The sequence below is a fragment of the Sinocyclocheilus rhinocerous genome, unplaced genomic scaffold (genome assembly GCF_001515625.1).
Source record: "Sinocyclocheilus rhinocerous isolate Xijiao unplaced genomic scaffold, SAMN03320098_v1.1 scaffold603, whole genome shotgun sequence".
In the NCBI taxonomy this organism is placed as follows: Eukaryota; Metazoa; Chordata; class Actinopteri; order Cypriniformes; family Cyprinidae; genus Sinocyclocheilus; species Sinocyclocheilus rhinocerous.
This window is the reverse complement of record NW_015656630.1, coordinates 1,338,323-1,354,562: the sequence shown is the minus strand read 5'-3', so window position 1 is coordinate 1,354,562 and position 16,240 is coordinate 1,338,323. Positions and strand designations below refer to the sequence as shown.

Below are 16,240 nucleotides of genomic sequence, written 5' to 3'. Positions count from 1 at the left end.
CCACACCCACTGTCCTTTTTTTGGAAAACTAAAATATGGTCACCCTACACTTACATAAAGTCATGTCCAATATCTTAACTTCTGTTGAACTTTTTGTTTCTCACTCTTAAATGTCCTTTTGCTTTAATTAAAGAACAATGCCTGAAATCTCTCTTTCTCTGTAGGAATGTTGTATATGCATACACTTGTCACAGATCATATTCTTTGAGGAGCACGCAGCTGGCATCGGAAAAAGGTGACTGCACTTAAACATAAGCGTGCATCTAATGCATCTGTAGCATGCCATAATAATATCTATATTTTAAAAATAAACTGTTACCTTTCAAACCCTGCAGTGCCAAGATTGTCATTCACCTGCATCCAGCCCCGGAAAATAAGGAGCCAGGCCCCTACCAGCACAGCAAGTACTCTTTTATAAAGCTGTCCTTCAAGGAACATGGGCAGATTGAGGTCAGTAACTTAAATATGAATTGCTTAATACAAAGAGCCGAATCGGCCATCACACAGATTGCCTTTAAAAACATATGAGACGCAGTGAAAAGGAATAAACATCCATAAACCATCCGTGTTTTCTAAAAGTTTAAACTTTTAACTTTGCATGGTGAGACGCGAGTGCAGCAGTCATATTTGTCTAAAAAAATGCGCTGAATTTGCGTTCTGTGTGAATGGCTTGGTTTCAGTTTTAACCTATTCAACATTTTCTACGCATTGAGCTACTATATTTCTCTAATATTTTGAATGAATAATGCAGCAACTGCACGTCTCGTGGGCTAGACTAACAAAACATTAAAATGCAGCAACGTCACATACAGCATCATCACCGCATCTCGTGCTCCACTGATGACGCTCCCTGACACCTAACATTTGATTGTACTATTTTTGCATTCAAATGCAAATGGTTATTTTAAATTTGACTTATATAATTTTTTTTTATTTACAATCTCCTCATCACAGGCAGGCACAGCACTCAATTCAGCATATGTTTGTGTGTGCTGTCTGCGTCACTCATAGCACGTGCCTATATCGTGCACTATATCGAACATTTTTTATATTGTTATCGAAGAAGGTGTACTGTCGATAAATATCAATACCTTTTTATCATCCAGGCCTAGTTGACTTTCCCCCGTGGGTTTGAAATGTTGCATAAATTACATTTGACTGAAATGCTTGTATTGAAACATTTTGCATTCTACCCAGGGACGTCGCTAGTAGAAAGGTGGTGACGAATACAATTATAGGGGCCCACGGCTGTGTCGGTGTCCTTAATGTTAATCCAAGAAAATAAAAGAAAGAAAATCACTCACTGCTCTTGACTGAATAAATTTTTAGTTTTAACAAGACCTAGCCTAATCTATATTTAATTTATACAGTGAAGACTGTGCAGTGCTATTTTACATTTGATTATTCGGTTAAATTGTTTAATTTCTATCTTTGTTCTATTTATTTATTTGTGCTATTTACACGATTTCAAACCGGGGCCCCACAAACCCCAGCTACGGCCCTGATTCTACCTATGATAAAACTGTGCTAGATGTTAAGTTTTGTGAATTTAAAAATAAACTGTTACCTTTCAAACCCTGCAGTGCCAAGATTGTCATTCACCTGCATCCAGCCCCGGAAAATAAGGAGCCAGGCCCCTACCAGCACAGCAAGTACTCTTTTATAAAGCTGTCCTTCAAGGAACATGGGCAGATTGAGGTCAGTAACTTAAATAGTGATGTCACAAATATTTCAACTGAGATGATGATGCATAGATTAATTCTGCTTCCACGTACATAGAGCTTATTACTCCACTAAATCTGGCTTAATACAGTTTGAAGCATGTACTATAAACAGTCATGACATTTAGCGAGGAACGGAGCAGAAGTGTTAGAAAGGTGTAAATAAGGGAACTTGTGCTGTGTTTGGTGTGTAGTTTTACAGACGTCTAACTGAAGAGATGACTCAGAAACGATGGGAGAATACACCTGTCTTACAGCCCATCCCCACAGGAATAGGACCCAAGGTTAGTTAAAACTGAAACTTTGAATGATATATTAACAACTGGGTTTTGTTTTGTTATTTCATTGTTTTTTTAAATAATAGCAAATGTTATTATTTTGTATATATTTATGCATTGAACAGTTATTATAATTATCCAGTGTTATTTTAGTATTTCTATGTATATTTATTAGTATATTTTAGTTATATTTATTAATATTTTGAAATATCTTTTATTATTATACTTTTACATTCCATTTTAATTTTAGTTTGTTTTAGCAGATGTGTTACGTACTTTTATTATTTTAATTAGTTTCATTTTAATATTTCTAATTGGCTTTAATTTTAAATTAGCTTTATTTTTTTATTAGGTCAGTTTTACTTTTAGTGATTTTACTAAAATAATTTTCACTGAAATAAGTCAGAATTATTTTAGTACTTTAACATCAGTTTATTTCAGTTAGTTGCCAAAGCATCATTTCTAATGTCATTTTTTCATCAAATATTAATATTTATATTTATATTACATTTTATTTCAGTTTTAAGTTGCCAAAAATTGTTTAAATAATTTTAGTTTTAACTAACAATAACACTGTAGCTATATATTTTTAATAATTATTATTATTTTGTGAATTGCTGAATAATGCAAGCATTAGCAGTTGATATTGTTTTCAATTAATGACATGATTTATTTAATTTATTTTATTAACTTAAGTTTAATAAAATTGCTATTTTCTTACCATATATATATAAATAACTAAGTTGCATCAGCACCAGATACAACTGTGTCAGCAGTTCTTAACTGGAAAATAGCATTAATTATTTTAAATAAATATTCATACTGGTGGCCGCTAGTCAGTTATCTACTCTAGGGATCTGATGACACTTCAGAATAAAATAAATCTTTGTGAATTGCCTGTTAATTCTGTTTTGAATGTCCCTATTACATCCTCAAGGTGGCACTGTAATGATGTTATTTGCAATTTGTCATTTGTGCTGTTTAAATATTTACAAAATGTTGTTTTACCTTTGATATGTTTATTTATTATATATTATAGATATCTTTTTTTTTTTTTTAAGTTTGTATCTTGTAAAGAACAAGCCGTGGCCCTGAAGCAGTAACCCCTGGGCAAACCCTTTCCTTCCTGTTCCTTTGTTATTTGTTTGCATGTTTTTTTAGTTATTGTTTGTGCGTGTGCATGTTTAACAAAGAGAGAGGCTCATTTTTTCTCTCCTGCTCTCTGTGGTCCTGTAGGCAGGAAGAACACGTGCAGTGGGGATTGTGGGGATTGAACGGAAGTTGGAAGAGAAAAGAAAAGAGACCGATAAAAACATTTCTGAGGTAAGAAAGAGAAACAGACTGACAGGTAGTCATATCTAACATACAGCACTGGGATACCAGCCTGAGATAATCGGGAAAGCTGTGGGCGCCATGGCCCCCTTTTAAGAGGCCCCTGATGTTGATAGAAAGTGGGACCCTGTTTTTAATGCCAGATGACCTCATAGCTCTGATTAGCTTCCTGGCACAGCTATAATGGAAGATAAAAAGAGAGTGCACAGCGGTGGGATATCCTGTTAGGTGTGGGCACACCCAGTGATTTACAGGTGATTTCGGCCCTTGATAAAGAGGCGTTTTGGATGTCATTTCTTTCATGTTTTTATTCTAACATCTCTCTTTTCTTTCAGGCCTTTGAGGATCTCAGTAAACTGATGGAAAAGGTCAGTTACTCAGTAGGTCTGTGGGTTGGCCTGTTATCCTTCACAATACAGCCATGGTCAAGTTTATTGGTCTTGATTCAGCTAATCTATATCTTTCCCTGCAGGCCAAAGAGATGGTGGAGGTCTCCAAATCCATTGCCAACAAAATCAAAGACAAGCAGGGTGACATCACAGAAGATGAGGTGAGCTTAAAGACCCTGAGGTGCTTGGTTTTCTGAAGCACCAGTGTTTCATCATGTGATTGGCTGAGATATTTGACATTAGCCAATCGTTAATCAAATACTGGATTTTAATACATTACTGTTCAAAAGTTTGGGGCAGTAAGATTTTTTTATGCTTCTGAAAGAAGTGTCTTATGTTGAGCAATCCTTCAATGTGATAAAACAGTAATATTGTAAAATATTATTACAATTTAAAAGGATTTCGGCCCTTGATAAAGAGGCGTTTTGGATGTCATTTCTTTCATGTTTTTATTCTAACATCTCTCTTTTCTTTCAGGCCTTTGAGGATCTCAGTAAACTGATGGAAAAGGTCAGTTACTCAGTAGGTCTGTGGGTTGGCCTGTTATCCTTCACAATACAGCCATGGTCAAGTTTATTGGTCTTGATTCAGCTAATCTATATCTTTCCCTGCAGGCCAAAGAGATGGTGGAGGTCTCCAAATCCATTGCCAACAAAATCAAAGACAAGCAGGGTGACATCACAGAAGATGAGGTGAGCTTAAAGACCCTGAGGTGCTTGGTTTTCTGAAGCACCAGTGTTTCATCATGTGATTGGCTGAGATATTTGACATTAGCCAATCGTTAATCAAATACTGGATTTTAATACATTACTGTTCAAAAGTTTGGGGCAGTAAGATTTTTTTATGCTTCTGAAAGAAGTGTCTTATGTTGAGCAATCCTTCAATGTGATAAAACAGTAATATTGTAAAATATTATTACAATTTAAAATAACTGTTTTCAATTAGAATATATTTTCAAATGTTTTTTTTTTATTCATGTGATGGCAAAGCTGAATTTTCAGCATCATTGCTTCAGTCTTTAGTGTCACATGATTCTTTAGAAATCATTCTAATATGCTGATTTGCTGAAGAAACATTTCTTATTATCAATTTTAATAACAGTTTTACGGATTAATATTTTTGTGAAAACTGTAATGCGTTCTTTGATGACTAGAAAGTTCCAATGATCAGCATTTATTTTAAATAGAAATCTTTTTAAACAGTGTAAAAGTCTTTATCACTTTTGAATAATTTAATGCATCCTTGCTGAATAAAAGTATTGATTTGAAAAAAAAAAGTTACTGCCCCAAATATTTTAAATAGCAGTGTATACACATATGAACTTGTAAGAAGAGCCTTTTTATAAGGCTGTTTCCTCCTCAAAGTCTATTACTGCTTTGATCCTGCTTAAGTTAATAGGCTTTCTTAGATTACATGTAGATAACAGCTGTTATATTTATTGTTATAGCTAAATGTTTTGTTTTATTTGGCCTCCATATGCACAGATATGCTTCTAAAATGTCAGATACCAGTCCTTCTCTCTTCAATAAAACAATACATTCGATTATGTACCTTTGTGTCATGTTCTCTGGCTCAGTGGAGTGTCTATAAATCCAAAGCTTGGCAAACATTGGCAGTGTAATCCACACAGAGCTCAGAAATCCCGGTCGCTCGCAACATACACTTTGTACAGGGACATCGAGGGCAAGGAAATGAGACAGTGACATAAATAGAACCTAGAATTGAGCTGAAAAGCAGCCAGGATTGAGATCCACCATGTTTCTTAAATGCAGCATTGCATCCAAATAGACACAAATATTTATTGCACAGAAAATTACCAGTTATTACAGAAGTCCACAATCAGACGAGGAAAAACTTTGCCGCATCTAAAAATGAGTTGATGTGTTTTGTTCCATCTGTAGAAATTTCACAGAAGTTCACATGCTAAAATTGGAGTTTCTCAGCATTGATAGTAGCCTATAACGGCCAGGCTTGCTCATTCTTTCTTATATTTAGTTAGTGTAGAGCTGCAATTAAATTTGTCATGTTTGTTTTGTGTGCCATCCGACAGACTATCCGCTTCAAGTCTTATTTGCTGAGTATGGGTATAGCCAACCCAGTGACCAGAGAGACACACGGCTCAGGCACACAATACCACATCCAACTCGCCAAACAGCTGGGAGACATGCTGCAGGCCCCACTGGAGGTAACTGTGTGTTTTATATATTTCTAGTGCTTATCATCAATCTGCTTTGCATGGCCACATGCATATATACACCACTGTTCAAAAGTTTGGGGTCAGTAAAATTTTTGATTGAAAGAAATTAGGAGTCAATACATTTATAATACTACAAAAGGTTTCTATTTCTTGTAAATGCTGTTCTTTTGAACATTTTGTTCATCAAAGAATCCTTAAAACAGTGTATCACGGTTTCCACATCAATATAAAGCAGCACAACTGTTTTCAACCCTGATAAAAAGAAGAAATTAATAAAGACACTGAAGACTTCACTGAAATTCAGCTTTGCCATCATAGAAATAAATTACATTTTTAAATATATTAGAATAAAAAAAGTTATTTTAAATTGTAACCTTGGTTAGCATAAGAGACTTCTTTTAAAATCATTAAAAAAAATTCTTACCAACAGCAAACTTATGAACATGTTATGTTTAGGTGTGGTAATTTCATGTTTTGTATGTCTTCACATCTGTTTCTCCTCATTATGCAACTCAAATAAATATTTCATAACTATTTGTTGATTTTTTTTGGGGGGGGGTGAGTAGCTGTGTATTAATTATGATAACATAAAGTTAGCTGATCATTATCTGAAAATCATCACCTTGTTGGGGTTTAATTTGCAATAATATCCAGATGACTATACATTCTGTCATACTTGGTGATATTATCTTTCTTTGTTATTCTGCCTCTCTATAGGAGCGTGGAGGAATGATGGCCCTCACTGAAGTGTACTGTTTGGTGAACAGAGCCCGTGGTATGGAGGTATGATGAAGCTGGACACATCAGTGTGTCTTGTCATTGAGTTAATCAGATCTGATCCTGATCTCCTTCCCAGCAGCATTAAGAGTGAAGCTGATGATGGCACAACCATTTGGAGAGTAGAGAGAAAGCTCTCACTTTAAATGCGAGTGTGATGCATTGGTTTGGTTTGCATCTATCAGAATATTGACAGCAAAGTTATTTCAGGTTCTAAAATGTCATGTGGTATAGTCCCCAAAAAAGTATTTCTTTAAAAAAGAATCATAATGTTCATTACACCAAATACACAAAATAATGTTCTTATTAGCAACATCATATGACCCCTTTAAAACCTTTTTAATGTGTACACACACATTAAAAAAAGTGTAAGGAAAATATCTTTAGGGTTATTTTTTTGAATATACATAAATATTTATGTAGCTCTATGGTTAATTTTTTTTTTTAAACATTCTGGATGGATCTTCTCGCAAATTTCTTCACAGCTTCTCTCTCCAGAGGACTTAGTCAATGCCTGCAAGATGTTTGAATCACTGAAGCTTCCTCTACGGTAAGGGTGTGAGCATTTTGATTTGTGTGTGTGTTTGCGTGTGTAAAAGTGAGCAAATGTGGATGTGTCTATGTAAGCCAGTCTTTGTAGGCTGAAGGAGGTCAGCGTGGGATCGGTCAGCCACTTCCTGGCAGACTTCCTGTTTTCAGGACCCATGTCCGCCCTCTGTCTGTTGGCTGCATTTTCCACCTTTCAAAAGAAAACAACCATTTGATTCACAAACCACAATTAGGTTGCATACAGTTCGATTACGAAGCAGTTGGGTTCTTAAGCAACCAGCAACATAAACATAATTTTCATTCCCTGTCAGGTTGCGAGTATTTGACAGCGGCGTGATGGTGGTTCAGCTCCAGTCCCACAGTGAAGAGGAAATGATTGCCTCAGCTCTAGATAACGTGAGTGCCGTGCCATCATTTTCCCCCATCTGTGAAATCACTTATGTGGCCATTCAAACATCATGCAGCAACTTCCTGTCATGTTTAATTACAGGTTCGTAGAGTGGAAATTGGATCAGATTTATAACCACAAACTTGTACAGCCAATTTCTTCCTCTTCTATTAAATGGTTGTGGTTAGGAGAGTGAGAGAAGTTTCCCGTTTCATACTCCTAGAAATTGCATGAAATTAACCACCGTCAAAGTATTTTTGGACAAGACACAGCTAGCAGATGTGACTGGGGGTGGAGTTTTAGGTCAAAGATCTGGAAGGAGAGGCGTATCAGATTAGAAATTTCCATCCCTGAAGAGTCCAAGACAGATGTGGTAAAGGAGAGGAATGTTCAAAAAAACAAAGCAAGAATATTTGAAGATCATTTGACATGAGTTGGCAATTATTGCTCTATTCATATTGAATCAGCCATTAAGTTTGGTGTATATACAGTACAGTAGGTGAATCTCACGAAACCAGTCAAGATCACACCTGGGTCATATTTGACACTAAAATAAGAATAAGAAATTAGATTTTGCTTAAACAAAGCCGATTTTAGAACCATTAAAATATTTTGCATTGTAGAATTGTTTTCCACCAAAATTGTTATTGTGATGCCAAAAATGACAAAATCTTTTTTATTGCGTATGATTTGGAAGAATTATTATGATTATATAGAATTTAATATATATTTATATTAGTGCTGTCAAAGGATTAATTGCGATTAATCGCATCCAAAATAAAAGTTTGTTACATAATATATGTGTGTACTGTGTATATTTATTATGCATATATGTAATAAATATACACAGTACCCAAACATTTATTATGTAAACAGAAGCTTTTATTTTGGATGCGATTAATCATTTGACAGCAGTCACAGCACTAAGTGATAAAAATACAAATCAAACCAATTTCATTAGCATATAATTTATTTTCTTTAAGAAAAATAAAATAAATTAAAATGCTTAAGTGCATTATTATTATGAGTATTTTGGGCAAGAAATTTGCTTAATTGTCTTTTAAAAAATGAAATTCAAAAATAATTTAGTTCTTATAAATAATTAGAAGAATTTCTTCAACTTTTTTCCTTTTAATTCTAGTGTGAGAAATTTGCTTTATAAACTCACTGTGACACATTTATCTACTCAAAACATAGTATTGTATATTTTTAGCTTTGGCAATTCCCCCAAACACAGAGCGGTGGTTTTGGTGGGCATCCATCTGGTTTAATTGAGGTTTCCTTCTCTTTTTCCTCCCCCAGGTGTCTGATAAAGGCTCCCTCACAGCCGAAGAGTTTGCCAAGTTGTTGGGACTGTCAGTTCTCCTTGCTAAAGAAAGGTACAGGAGACATCCTTTTCCTTATTTCATCAATAATTCATCCCACAAGTGTCTTCTCGCTATTTTGATGTATTGCTCTCCTTTACAGGTTGTTACTAGCTGAAAAAATGGGTCACTTGTGCCGAGACGATTCGGTAGAAGGTCTGCGTTTTTATCCCAACCTGTTCTGACGCATGAAGCCGATATGTTATCGAACCCGGCTGGCTCTCAGCTCCTGCTGGCCCCGGATCCCTCTCAGAACTGATAACTGATTAGCTCTCGCTCTGGACACAAGTGGGCACCAACTTTCCACTGTGTTTGTCAATAGGGTCTTTCATGAATGTTGGTTAAGGTACTTGCGTACGTTACAGCATCTGGTTTTTTTTTCTGAGTCTAACATGTTTAGTTATTTCCACAGCCTATAACGAAAAGGGGATGACAGAAATGATTATGAGGATGCAGAGGACAAAGTTCGTTGTTGAAATCAGTTATGTTGATATTGTGTGTGACTCCAGCGCATATTCAATGCTGTCAGATTGTCCATAAAAATATGTGTGCATTATGCATCAAACTGTGTTGTAAACACATGAGAAAGAAGGTAAGGAAAATTTTTAATTAAAATAAAAAAAATAAAATAAAAAAAAGCCAGAATAACCAGAAAATTCTAAACATCAAAATAATAATTCAGTGACACTTTTGTTGAGAGCAATCTGCTTTTCCCCTTATGGAAGCATAAATTCTTCCATACTTATTTTGGACTGTTGTGTAAAAATAATATTTTTTAAAAAACATTTTCTCTCTTTGGGTTTTATTTCATGTGTTCATTTATCTTTCTTGATTATTTCTAGTGTCTTATCACGTTTCATTGGCGTTTTTTCATTCTGCTGTATTATATCAGATGCTTCACCAGCGTTGTTTGTCTTTTATGGCACTAATTGCTAGTACTGAGGAATTATGTTGTTTTTCTAAGGTCTTTCCATGGAAGCATGTGAGCCAGTAATGACAACTGCGATTACAATGAGTAGACTGTTCCTAAATATAGTTTAATATATTAATGAACTTAAAATTTTGCCTGAAATGCCAAGCTCATCTTGAGACAGACCTCCCCGTTGTGAGGAGATTTATTGAGCAGATGATTCACCGCCAACCTCTGACATTTATGTTTGGTAACATTAAATATAGTAGCTAATTCGCTGTATTTATAGAGAGCCTTGGATTCACATTGAAAATGTATAATATGCAGTTCTTCACAATTCGTTGGCTAGACTCAAATACTAAATAGATTTTTGTGGAGACCAGACCGCATCCTTACTTAATTTCCCTAATACCGCCGGTAGAGGAAGCAAGGGAGCTCGCGTTCACTGTCGCTCAGTCTGGAGCGTACCTCAGAGCGTGACGTTCATTCATTAACGCTTAAAAACAAAACTCACGGTATCGTGATGCCTTTCAGCCCGACCAGGATACAAGAACATAACGGTATTCATCCGACTCAATGTCATATGTAAGTAAAATACTTTTATCATCTACCTCTATACCTTTATTTACCTTTAATTTTAGCATTTAAGTGTAGGATATCGACAGGTTTTGTTTATACCTGTAAGAAGTGTAATGCAAGTTTTTTTTTTTTTTTTATTTTGTATAAGTTCAAGAGTACAGATATCTGGACAATATGAGTAGTAAGTCTACAACATAAAGTAATAGGAATTTGAACGTTTAGAGTGTTCAAATCAGTATTGTGCCCCAGCAACATTATAACATTACTATTTATACATTTATTATACAGAATTTTATTTTATAATAGAATAATATATAGTATTTTGTAATAATTCTATATTTATAATAAAATATAATGAATACAGATTATATAGCCTTGCTCAGTAATGTTTGGATTGATAAAGAAAAAAATAAAAATCAATAAAAGCCATTGTGTGTGTGTAGCCTGTATTTTATTAAGTGTAACCTATTATGTATATGTACGGAATAGTCTATACTATGCGTTAAAATGTGAGATTATCAAGAAGATATTCAAATTCATTTTTCCACCTTACCAATTGATAGTCCAGTGAAAGAGTTAGGTGATTGCCAAAACAAAAAGTGTGGTATGGAGAATGAACATATTCATATCTTGTATCTTACTGAATTTGATCTGTGTCAGGACAGAGTGAAGAACAGTGGATTGGGGTGATGTGGACAAAGAAAGATAAGAGGCCGCAGAAGTCGGAATGACACAGGGCTTCCCTACAGCGACCCTATTTGTGCTGCTCTTCCTGATGGGATTTGGTGAGAAGATGTCCTTAGATTTTAAAGAACAGTTTATCCTGGAATTTAGTCAAGTCAACTTTATTTGTATGCCAAAGCAGCTTTATGGAAAATTATGCCTTAATGCCGCGAGCATGCAAACCATAGGTGACTTTGGAAAGGAAAGGAACTCCAAACCTGCAATTCAACAGGTGTAATAAAACTATTTAGTTCTCATTACATCCGCAGGAATCATGACAACGGCACAAATGTTCAGTTATATAATCCAACTTTTCTGCTTCTCATGCAAAATAGAGTTTAAATGAAGGTCAGTGATTGGCAGTTTCAAGTGCATCGTGGTAAATCTAGTTCAGTTGGAGAGGAAAATGTAGGGAGGGGGAAGGGAGGGTCACTGACTTTTCCTGCACTCTCTTCCCCTGGATGTATTTGTTTTTTCTGCAGGAAGTGACCCACACACACAGCATTTGTAAATCACAATGCCTCTTCAAGTTCTTATACTGCGGGAATAGACAACAGTGCTGTGCAGCAGTAGAACTTAAACTTGAAAAATTCTGTGAGAATTTATGTGTTTCAAGTGTTGCATTATTAAGTATAATGAAGTAGTATAGTATTTACATATGGCTTCAAATGCACAACCTTAAATCTACAGTAATATTAGAGATAAACCATAAAGTCTAATCTAGGTATGAAACAATTGACCAATTTAGTTGAAGTCATGACCTAGTGGTTAGCACATGTGCTTCGTCACAATGGGCTGTGGTGCATATATTGGTAATGGTGAGTTTGCGTATTCTAAAGATCACGTTCCTCCCTTTTCTCCATATTATTTTCTGTCCAACAGACAGTCATTGTCAATAAAAGTAGCAGAAAAGCCAAAAAGAAGAGAAGAAATACTGTGAAATTTCTTCCAGGCCTGTAGTTGGCAGTCTTCTAATGTTTTTAGCAATCAGACTTAGTTTTTCACTGGCAGAAAATAAGAGCGGCAAAAACTCCTAAACCAGAGCAGGACCACAACCATAGAGACTTGAGAGTGGGCTCTTTAGTGTTTGACCAGTAAATACCACCTACAAACCACACAGAACATTCTTGTAACAGTATAACTACATGCTAACAACCACACAGAATCTATAGCTAAAGGAAACCACTCACCCAACTTCATGACAATAAGTTGGCAAATATCCAAAATGTTCATCAAATTTTAGTTCAATCAAGTCTCTTGATTGATTTTCATTTATATTTTCTTTTTTTTTTTTGTATAGCAATGGCTGGTATCCATCTCTGGCCATCAATGCACATCGCCTTGAGCAATGCCAGTGTGTTTGTGGATTACAACACTGAAAGCAACTTCACCGACCACAGGCTGACAGTGTCATTGATTGACATCGACAGGAATGTTACAGTACTCTCCAGGTCACTTCCCCTTAACCAACCAGATGGGTCACTGGAGTTCAACTGCTCTTGCTTCCTGTATGCGGGTTATTTCAGATTCCGACTGGAGCAGAAGCACAACCTTGGTGTGTCTAACAGGAGTGCCATCTGGTGGTGGAGTCCAGTTCTGCATGTGCACTGGCCCACCTTTCACCTGGCTGTGGATCGTGGCAGCAACAACCGGAGCTCTAATGACTTTAGGATTGGAGTGTACACTAACGACAACTTCCATCCTTGTTCGAGCAACAAAGCTTCAACTCTCTTCCTTGACGTCAGCTACCTGGAACAAGTCCAGGTAGGGAGGAACACCTTTGAGAAGGTGCAGAACCGGATAAGACACAATATCAAAGTAGTTAGGTCACAGCATCTGGAGATGCCATGTGCATCCCCTCTGACAGAGCGTGGCTTCATCCAGATTTCCCTAAAATCCCCTCACATCCAGGAAGACATCAAATCCTCTGGTCCTCTTTACCTGTCCAGCATCTTCTCCTACAAGCTTGTTGTAGATAACATTTACAAAAGTGGCTGTGAAGGAACCATTTCTGTTCGTCGAATTGCTCCTCCCTGTACAGTTACAAATGGAAAAGTTCTGCTTTATAAGGAAGAGAGTAATGACATGGCTGCTCCCTCTCAACTGGCCTTCAATTTCCTCACACAAGGGGAGAATGAGACTGAGTTTAACTGCTCCATCTTTGACCCTGGCAGGAAAAAGTACTGCTTCCATTTCACACTCGTCTACAGTAAGGCTCCCAGTTTAGCCCACACCTGTGTGATTGTGCAAAGACATACAAGTGAGTTTGCTTTTATCAGTTGAGCATGTACAAAAAATAACTAATTTAATCTGGAATTAGCATTACTGATTTGTTCTTAATTTTATGTTTTAGGCCTGACAGAATCACACTAGGTTGAATAAAGCAACCTAAATGCAAACATTCATAATTATTTTTATTTGCTAATTTCACTAACTAGTGGTGAATACTAAGGCATTTATCACTATTGCTGTTGTTTATACTTAGGATTAGTGATTTGAACCCCTAACCCAGGGGTGTCCAGTCCTACTCCTGAAGGGCCACTTTCCAGCCAAGTTTGCCTCTAGCCCTAATTAAATTTACCTGAACAAGCGAATCAAGGTCTTCAGGATCACTAGAAACTTCTTGGCAGGTGTGTTGGAACTAAACTCTGCAGGAAGGTAGCCCTCCAGGAGCAGCACTGGACACCCCTGCCCTAACCTCTAACCCTAAGTATTAAACATAGTATTGCAACCAGCTAACAATTGCCCAGAACACTCTGAAAATGCCTTAGAAACACCTTGGCATCTTAGCAAGGATTTTGATAGGAAAGCATCATTTACATTTTCTTGAGACAAAATGTACTCTTTTTTTATGTATTTCTTCTCTCTGATATGTATCATTGCTCTAAAGGAATGTGGGGACCATGGCAGCCATGGAGTGGTTGTAGTGTGACATGCGGAGAAGGGGTGCGAGAGCGTGTTCGTGAATGTCTGCTGCCCTCTAGTGGTGGGATGCAATGCACTGGCATGGTTAGAGAGCAGTCACACTGTTCACTGGAAGATTGCACTGGTAAGCATTTTACTGTTTTTATCTATTTATTTTTTTGTTTTCAGAACCAATTATTTCAGAATAAACTCCATTCTGTTTTTTCTTTATGTAGAGGAGCTTCCGCCTCCACCCCTCACCCCTCCACCAGCTGTGAGCTCACCCCTAACTGGGAATCTAGTGGTAGTGGCTGGGATCTCCCTGTGCCTGGCTGTGATCCTGGCCACTATCTTTATCACAGTGTGGAGAAAACTCTGCCGTGCTCCAAAGTGCAGCTCCATGCGCCGTGGCTCTCTGCACTCTCCCAGCGGTCGGAAGAACTCTGATGAGGCTTCTATCTGTGGTCACAGCATGCAGAGACCCAGTTTCTCAGAAAGTCTCCAGGCAGCTCCCCTCCAGAAGGGACTTACCTTGCCTGCAAAGCAGGGACCTTCGGACCGAGGTGTGTTGGCTCGTCAACAGAGCATGTCCCTTCCTCTTCCTCTTTCTCAAGACCCAGAGAGGATGTCTCCTTCTGGACAAAAGATCCTTCCACCTATTTTTGGCTACCACTTGGCTCAACAGCAGCTCAAGGAGATGAAGAAGAAGGGCTTAAAAGAGGCCACTCAAGTCTACCATGTGTCCCAGAGTCCAGTCGACGACACCATGCTAGAGGCAATGGCTTCAACCCCTTCTGGTCTAACTCCAGTGCCCCAAGAACTTGACAGCCCAGAAGAGTCAAGCAGCAGTCACTTTCGCATAAGGTCTCCCTTTCCAGAACCCATGTGGCCTCCCAAAAACAATGCTTTAACTGAAAGACAAAACGTGGACTTGTTGCTGAGTCCCCCGAAGTCTTCATTCAGTGCCAGCTCTCATCGTCTTGAGCGTACAGCAGACTGGGTGGAGATGGTAGAACGCAGTAGAGTGCCATACTCCAAGAATCCCAACTTCAGGAGAACTTCAAGCTTCCACGAGAACAACCAGAATCAGCTGCCCCCATCCCGACCCTACCGAGAAAGAAGCATGACCCAGGTGACTCCTCGCCAGCTACCAGAGGGGAGCTGTAGAAGCAGACCCTGGGAGCATACACTTCCTGAACTTGAGGTCTGGTCTTGTTCCAGTCCTAGAGTAACTGATAGCTCAGTGGACCACAGGAGAAGACCATGGGTTGACACTCCCCCATCTCAGTCAAACTCGAAAGATTCAGTTCCAGTGACACCAACAAAGGAGCCCTTGGTAGACCTTCATCGCGTGACTCGAAGCCCATCTTCGGCACTGGACCGAGCTGAACGGGCAGAACAGAACTGGAGCAGAAGAGGTCCTTCGCCCATCCAGAGGAACATACTAGCCAGGAAGCTACGAGAGGCTAATTCATCAACCTGCCAAAGGCAACGCAGTTCCACATTTTCTACCTCAGAGCAGCGCAGGGGACGCTGTCGTAGCCTTCCTCTCTCTGCGGACTACAGCAACTCCCCGTATAGTCTCACAGAGTCAGAGCAGCACATGATGGACATTTCTGGATACTTGGGTGAGGATGATGGAGTAGAGGTTCTGACTATTCATAAACTTAACTGATCAAACCTGCGTTTCTGGGAGGTTCCTACACTCTGCTGAAGCAAACTCAAACTTCAAAATAAAAGACTTAATAGAATGAAGCACTTGTTTTTAATAGTAGGAGGTTATTTTTGCTCCATGTGGACATGCATATCAGATTTTGTTAGCTCTTTGTATTATATTAATGTTTTCAAGCCTTGAAATGCAATCTATGATCAATTTTATTTTTATTTATGGGGTTTTGACTATTAATTTGAAAAGCCATTTTGAACTTATGCAAACCACTGTCATGGACTTTATACAGTATCCATATCACAAGAATATTTTGTACATATTTGGATTTGTTTGTACACTGGAAAATGTAAATTCTCAGGTTTTTGGAGAACAGGTTAAAATATACATACAGCACATTTCTTTAATGAATGTTTGTTTTACTGTCAACCATGTTAAAGATACACTATGTAAGATAAAAAAT

The 16,240-nt window shown here is 37.6% G+C and overlaps 3 protein-coding genes across 4 annotated transcripts in view; 2 read left to right on the top strand and 1 right to left on the bottom strand.

Annotated features, from left to right (window-relative positions):
* Window positions 1-361, bottom strand: part of LOC107720660 (proline and serine-rich protein 1-like) — a 16,286-nt gene extending 15,925 nt beyond the window's left edge. Inside the window, exon 1 of the mRNA XM_016528428.1 lies at window positions 320-361. The gene's annotated coding sequence lies outside the window, so the exon portion shown is untranslated. The remainder of the gene's footprint in view (window positions 1-319) is intronic.
* vps36 (vacuolar protein sorting 36 homolog) overlaps window positions 1-9,742 on the top strand; it is a 10,974-nt gene extending 1,232 nt beyond the window's left edge. Inside the window, exons 3-14 of the mRNA XM_016528430.1 lie at window positions 165-235; window positions 336-450; window positions 1,916-2,005; window positions 3,236-3,322; window positions 3,667-3,699; window positions 3,804-3,881; window positions 5,771-5,905; window positions 6,635-6,700; window positions 7,180-7,244; window positions 7,555-7,639; window positions 8,934-9,010; window positions 9,099-9,742. Of these exons, the coding sequence (XP_016383916.1) occupies window positions 165-235; window positions 336-450; window positions 1,916-2,005; window positions 3,236-3,322; window positions 3,667-3,699; window positions 3,804-3,881; window positions 5,771-5,905; window positions 6,635-6,700; window positions 7,180-7,244; window positions 7,555-7,639; window positions 8,934-9,010; window positions 9,099-9,180 (984 nt within the window). The 3' untranslated portion in view covers window positions 9,181-9,742. The remainder of the gene's footprint in view (window positions 1-164; window positions 236-335; window positions 451-1,915; window positions 2,006-3,235; window positions 3,323-3,666; window positions 3,700-3,803; window positions 3,882-5,770; window positions 5,906-6,634; window positions 6,701-7,179; window positions 7,245-7,554; window positions 7,640-8,933; window positions 9,011-9,098) is intronic.
* Window positions 9,743-9,791: 49 nt separating this feature from the next.
* thsd1 (thrombospondin, type I, domain containing 1) lies at window positions 9,792-15,929 on the top strand. 2 transcript variants are annotated; one of them, XM_016528420.1, is made up of 5 exons: window positions 9,792-10,490; window positions 11,150-11,269; window positions 12,508-13,467; window positions 14,098-14,256; window positions 14,348-15,929. In XM_016528420.1, exons 2-5 carry the CDS (start codon window positions 11,212-11,214, stop codon window positions 15,784-15,786), a joined length of 2,616 nt encoding a protein of 871 aa, XP_016383906.1. In that variant the 5' UTR covers window positions 9,792-10,490; window positions 11,150-11,211; the 3' UTR covers window positions 15,787-15,929. The 2 variants fall into 2 exon arrangements, with proteins under 2 accessions (XP_016383906.1, XP_016383907.1); XM_016528421.1 differs by having other exon boundaries at window positions 11,145-11,269.
* The last annotated feature ends 311 nt before the right edge of the window (window positions 15,930-16,240 follow it).

Coding starts and splice junctions, on each gene's coding strand:
- thsd1 (XM_016528420.1), top strand. CDS start 11,212: ATGACACAGGGCTTCCCTACAGCGACCCTATTTGTGCTGCTCTTCCTG. Junction 11,270..12,507: donor GCTCTTCCTGATGGGATTTG/GTGAGAAGATGT, acceptor TTTTTTGTATAG/CAATGGCTGGTATCCATCTC. Junction 14,257..14,347: donor TTCACTGGAAGATTGCACTG/GTAAGCATTTTA, acceptor TTCTTTATGTAG/AGGAGCTTCCGCCTCCACCC.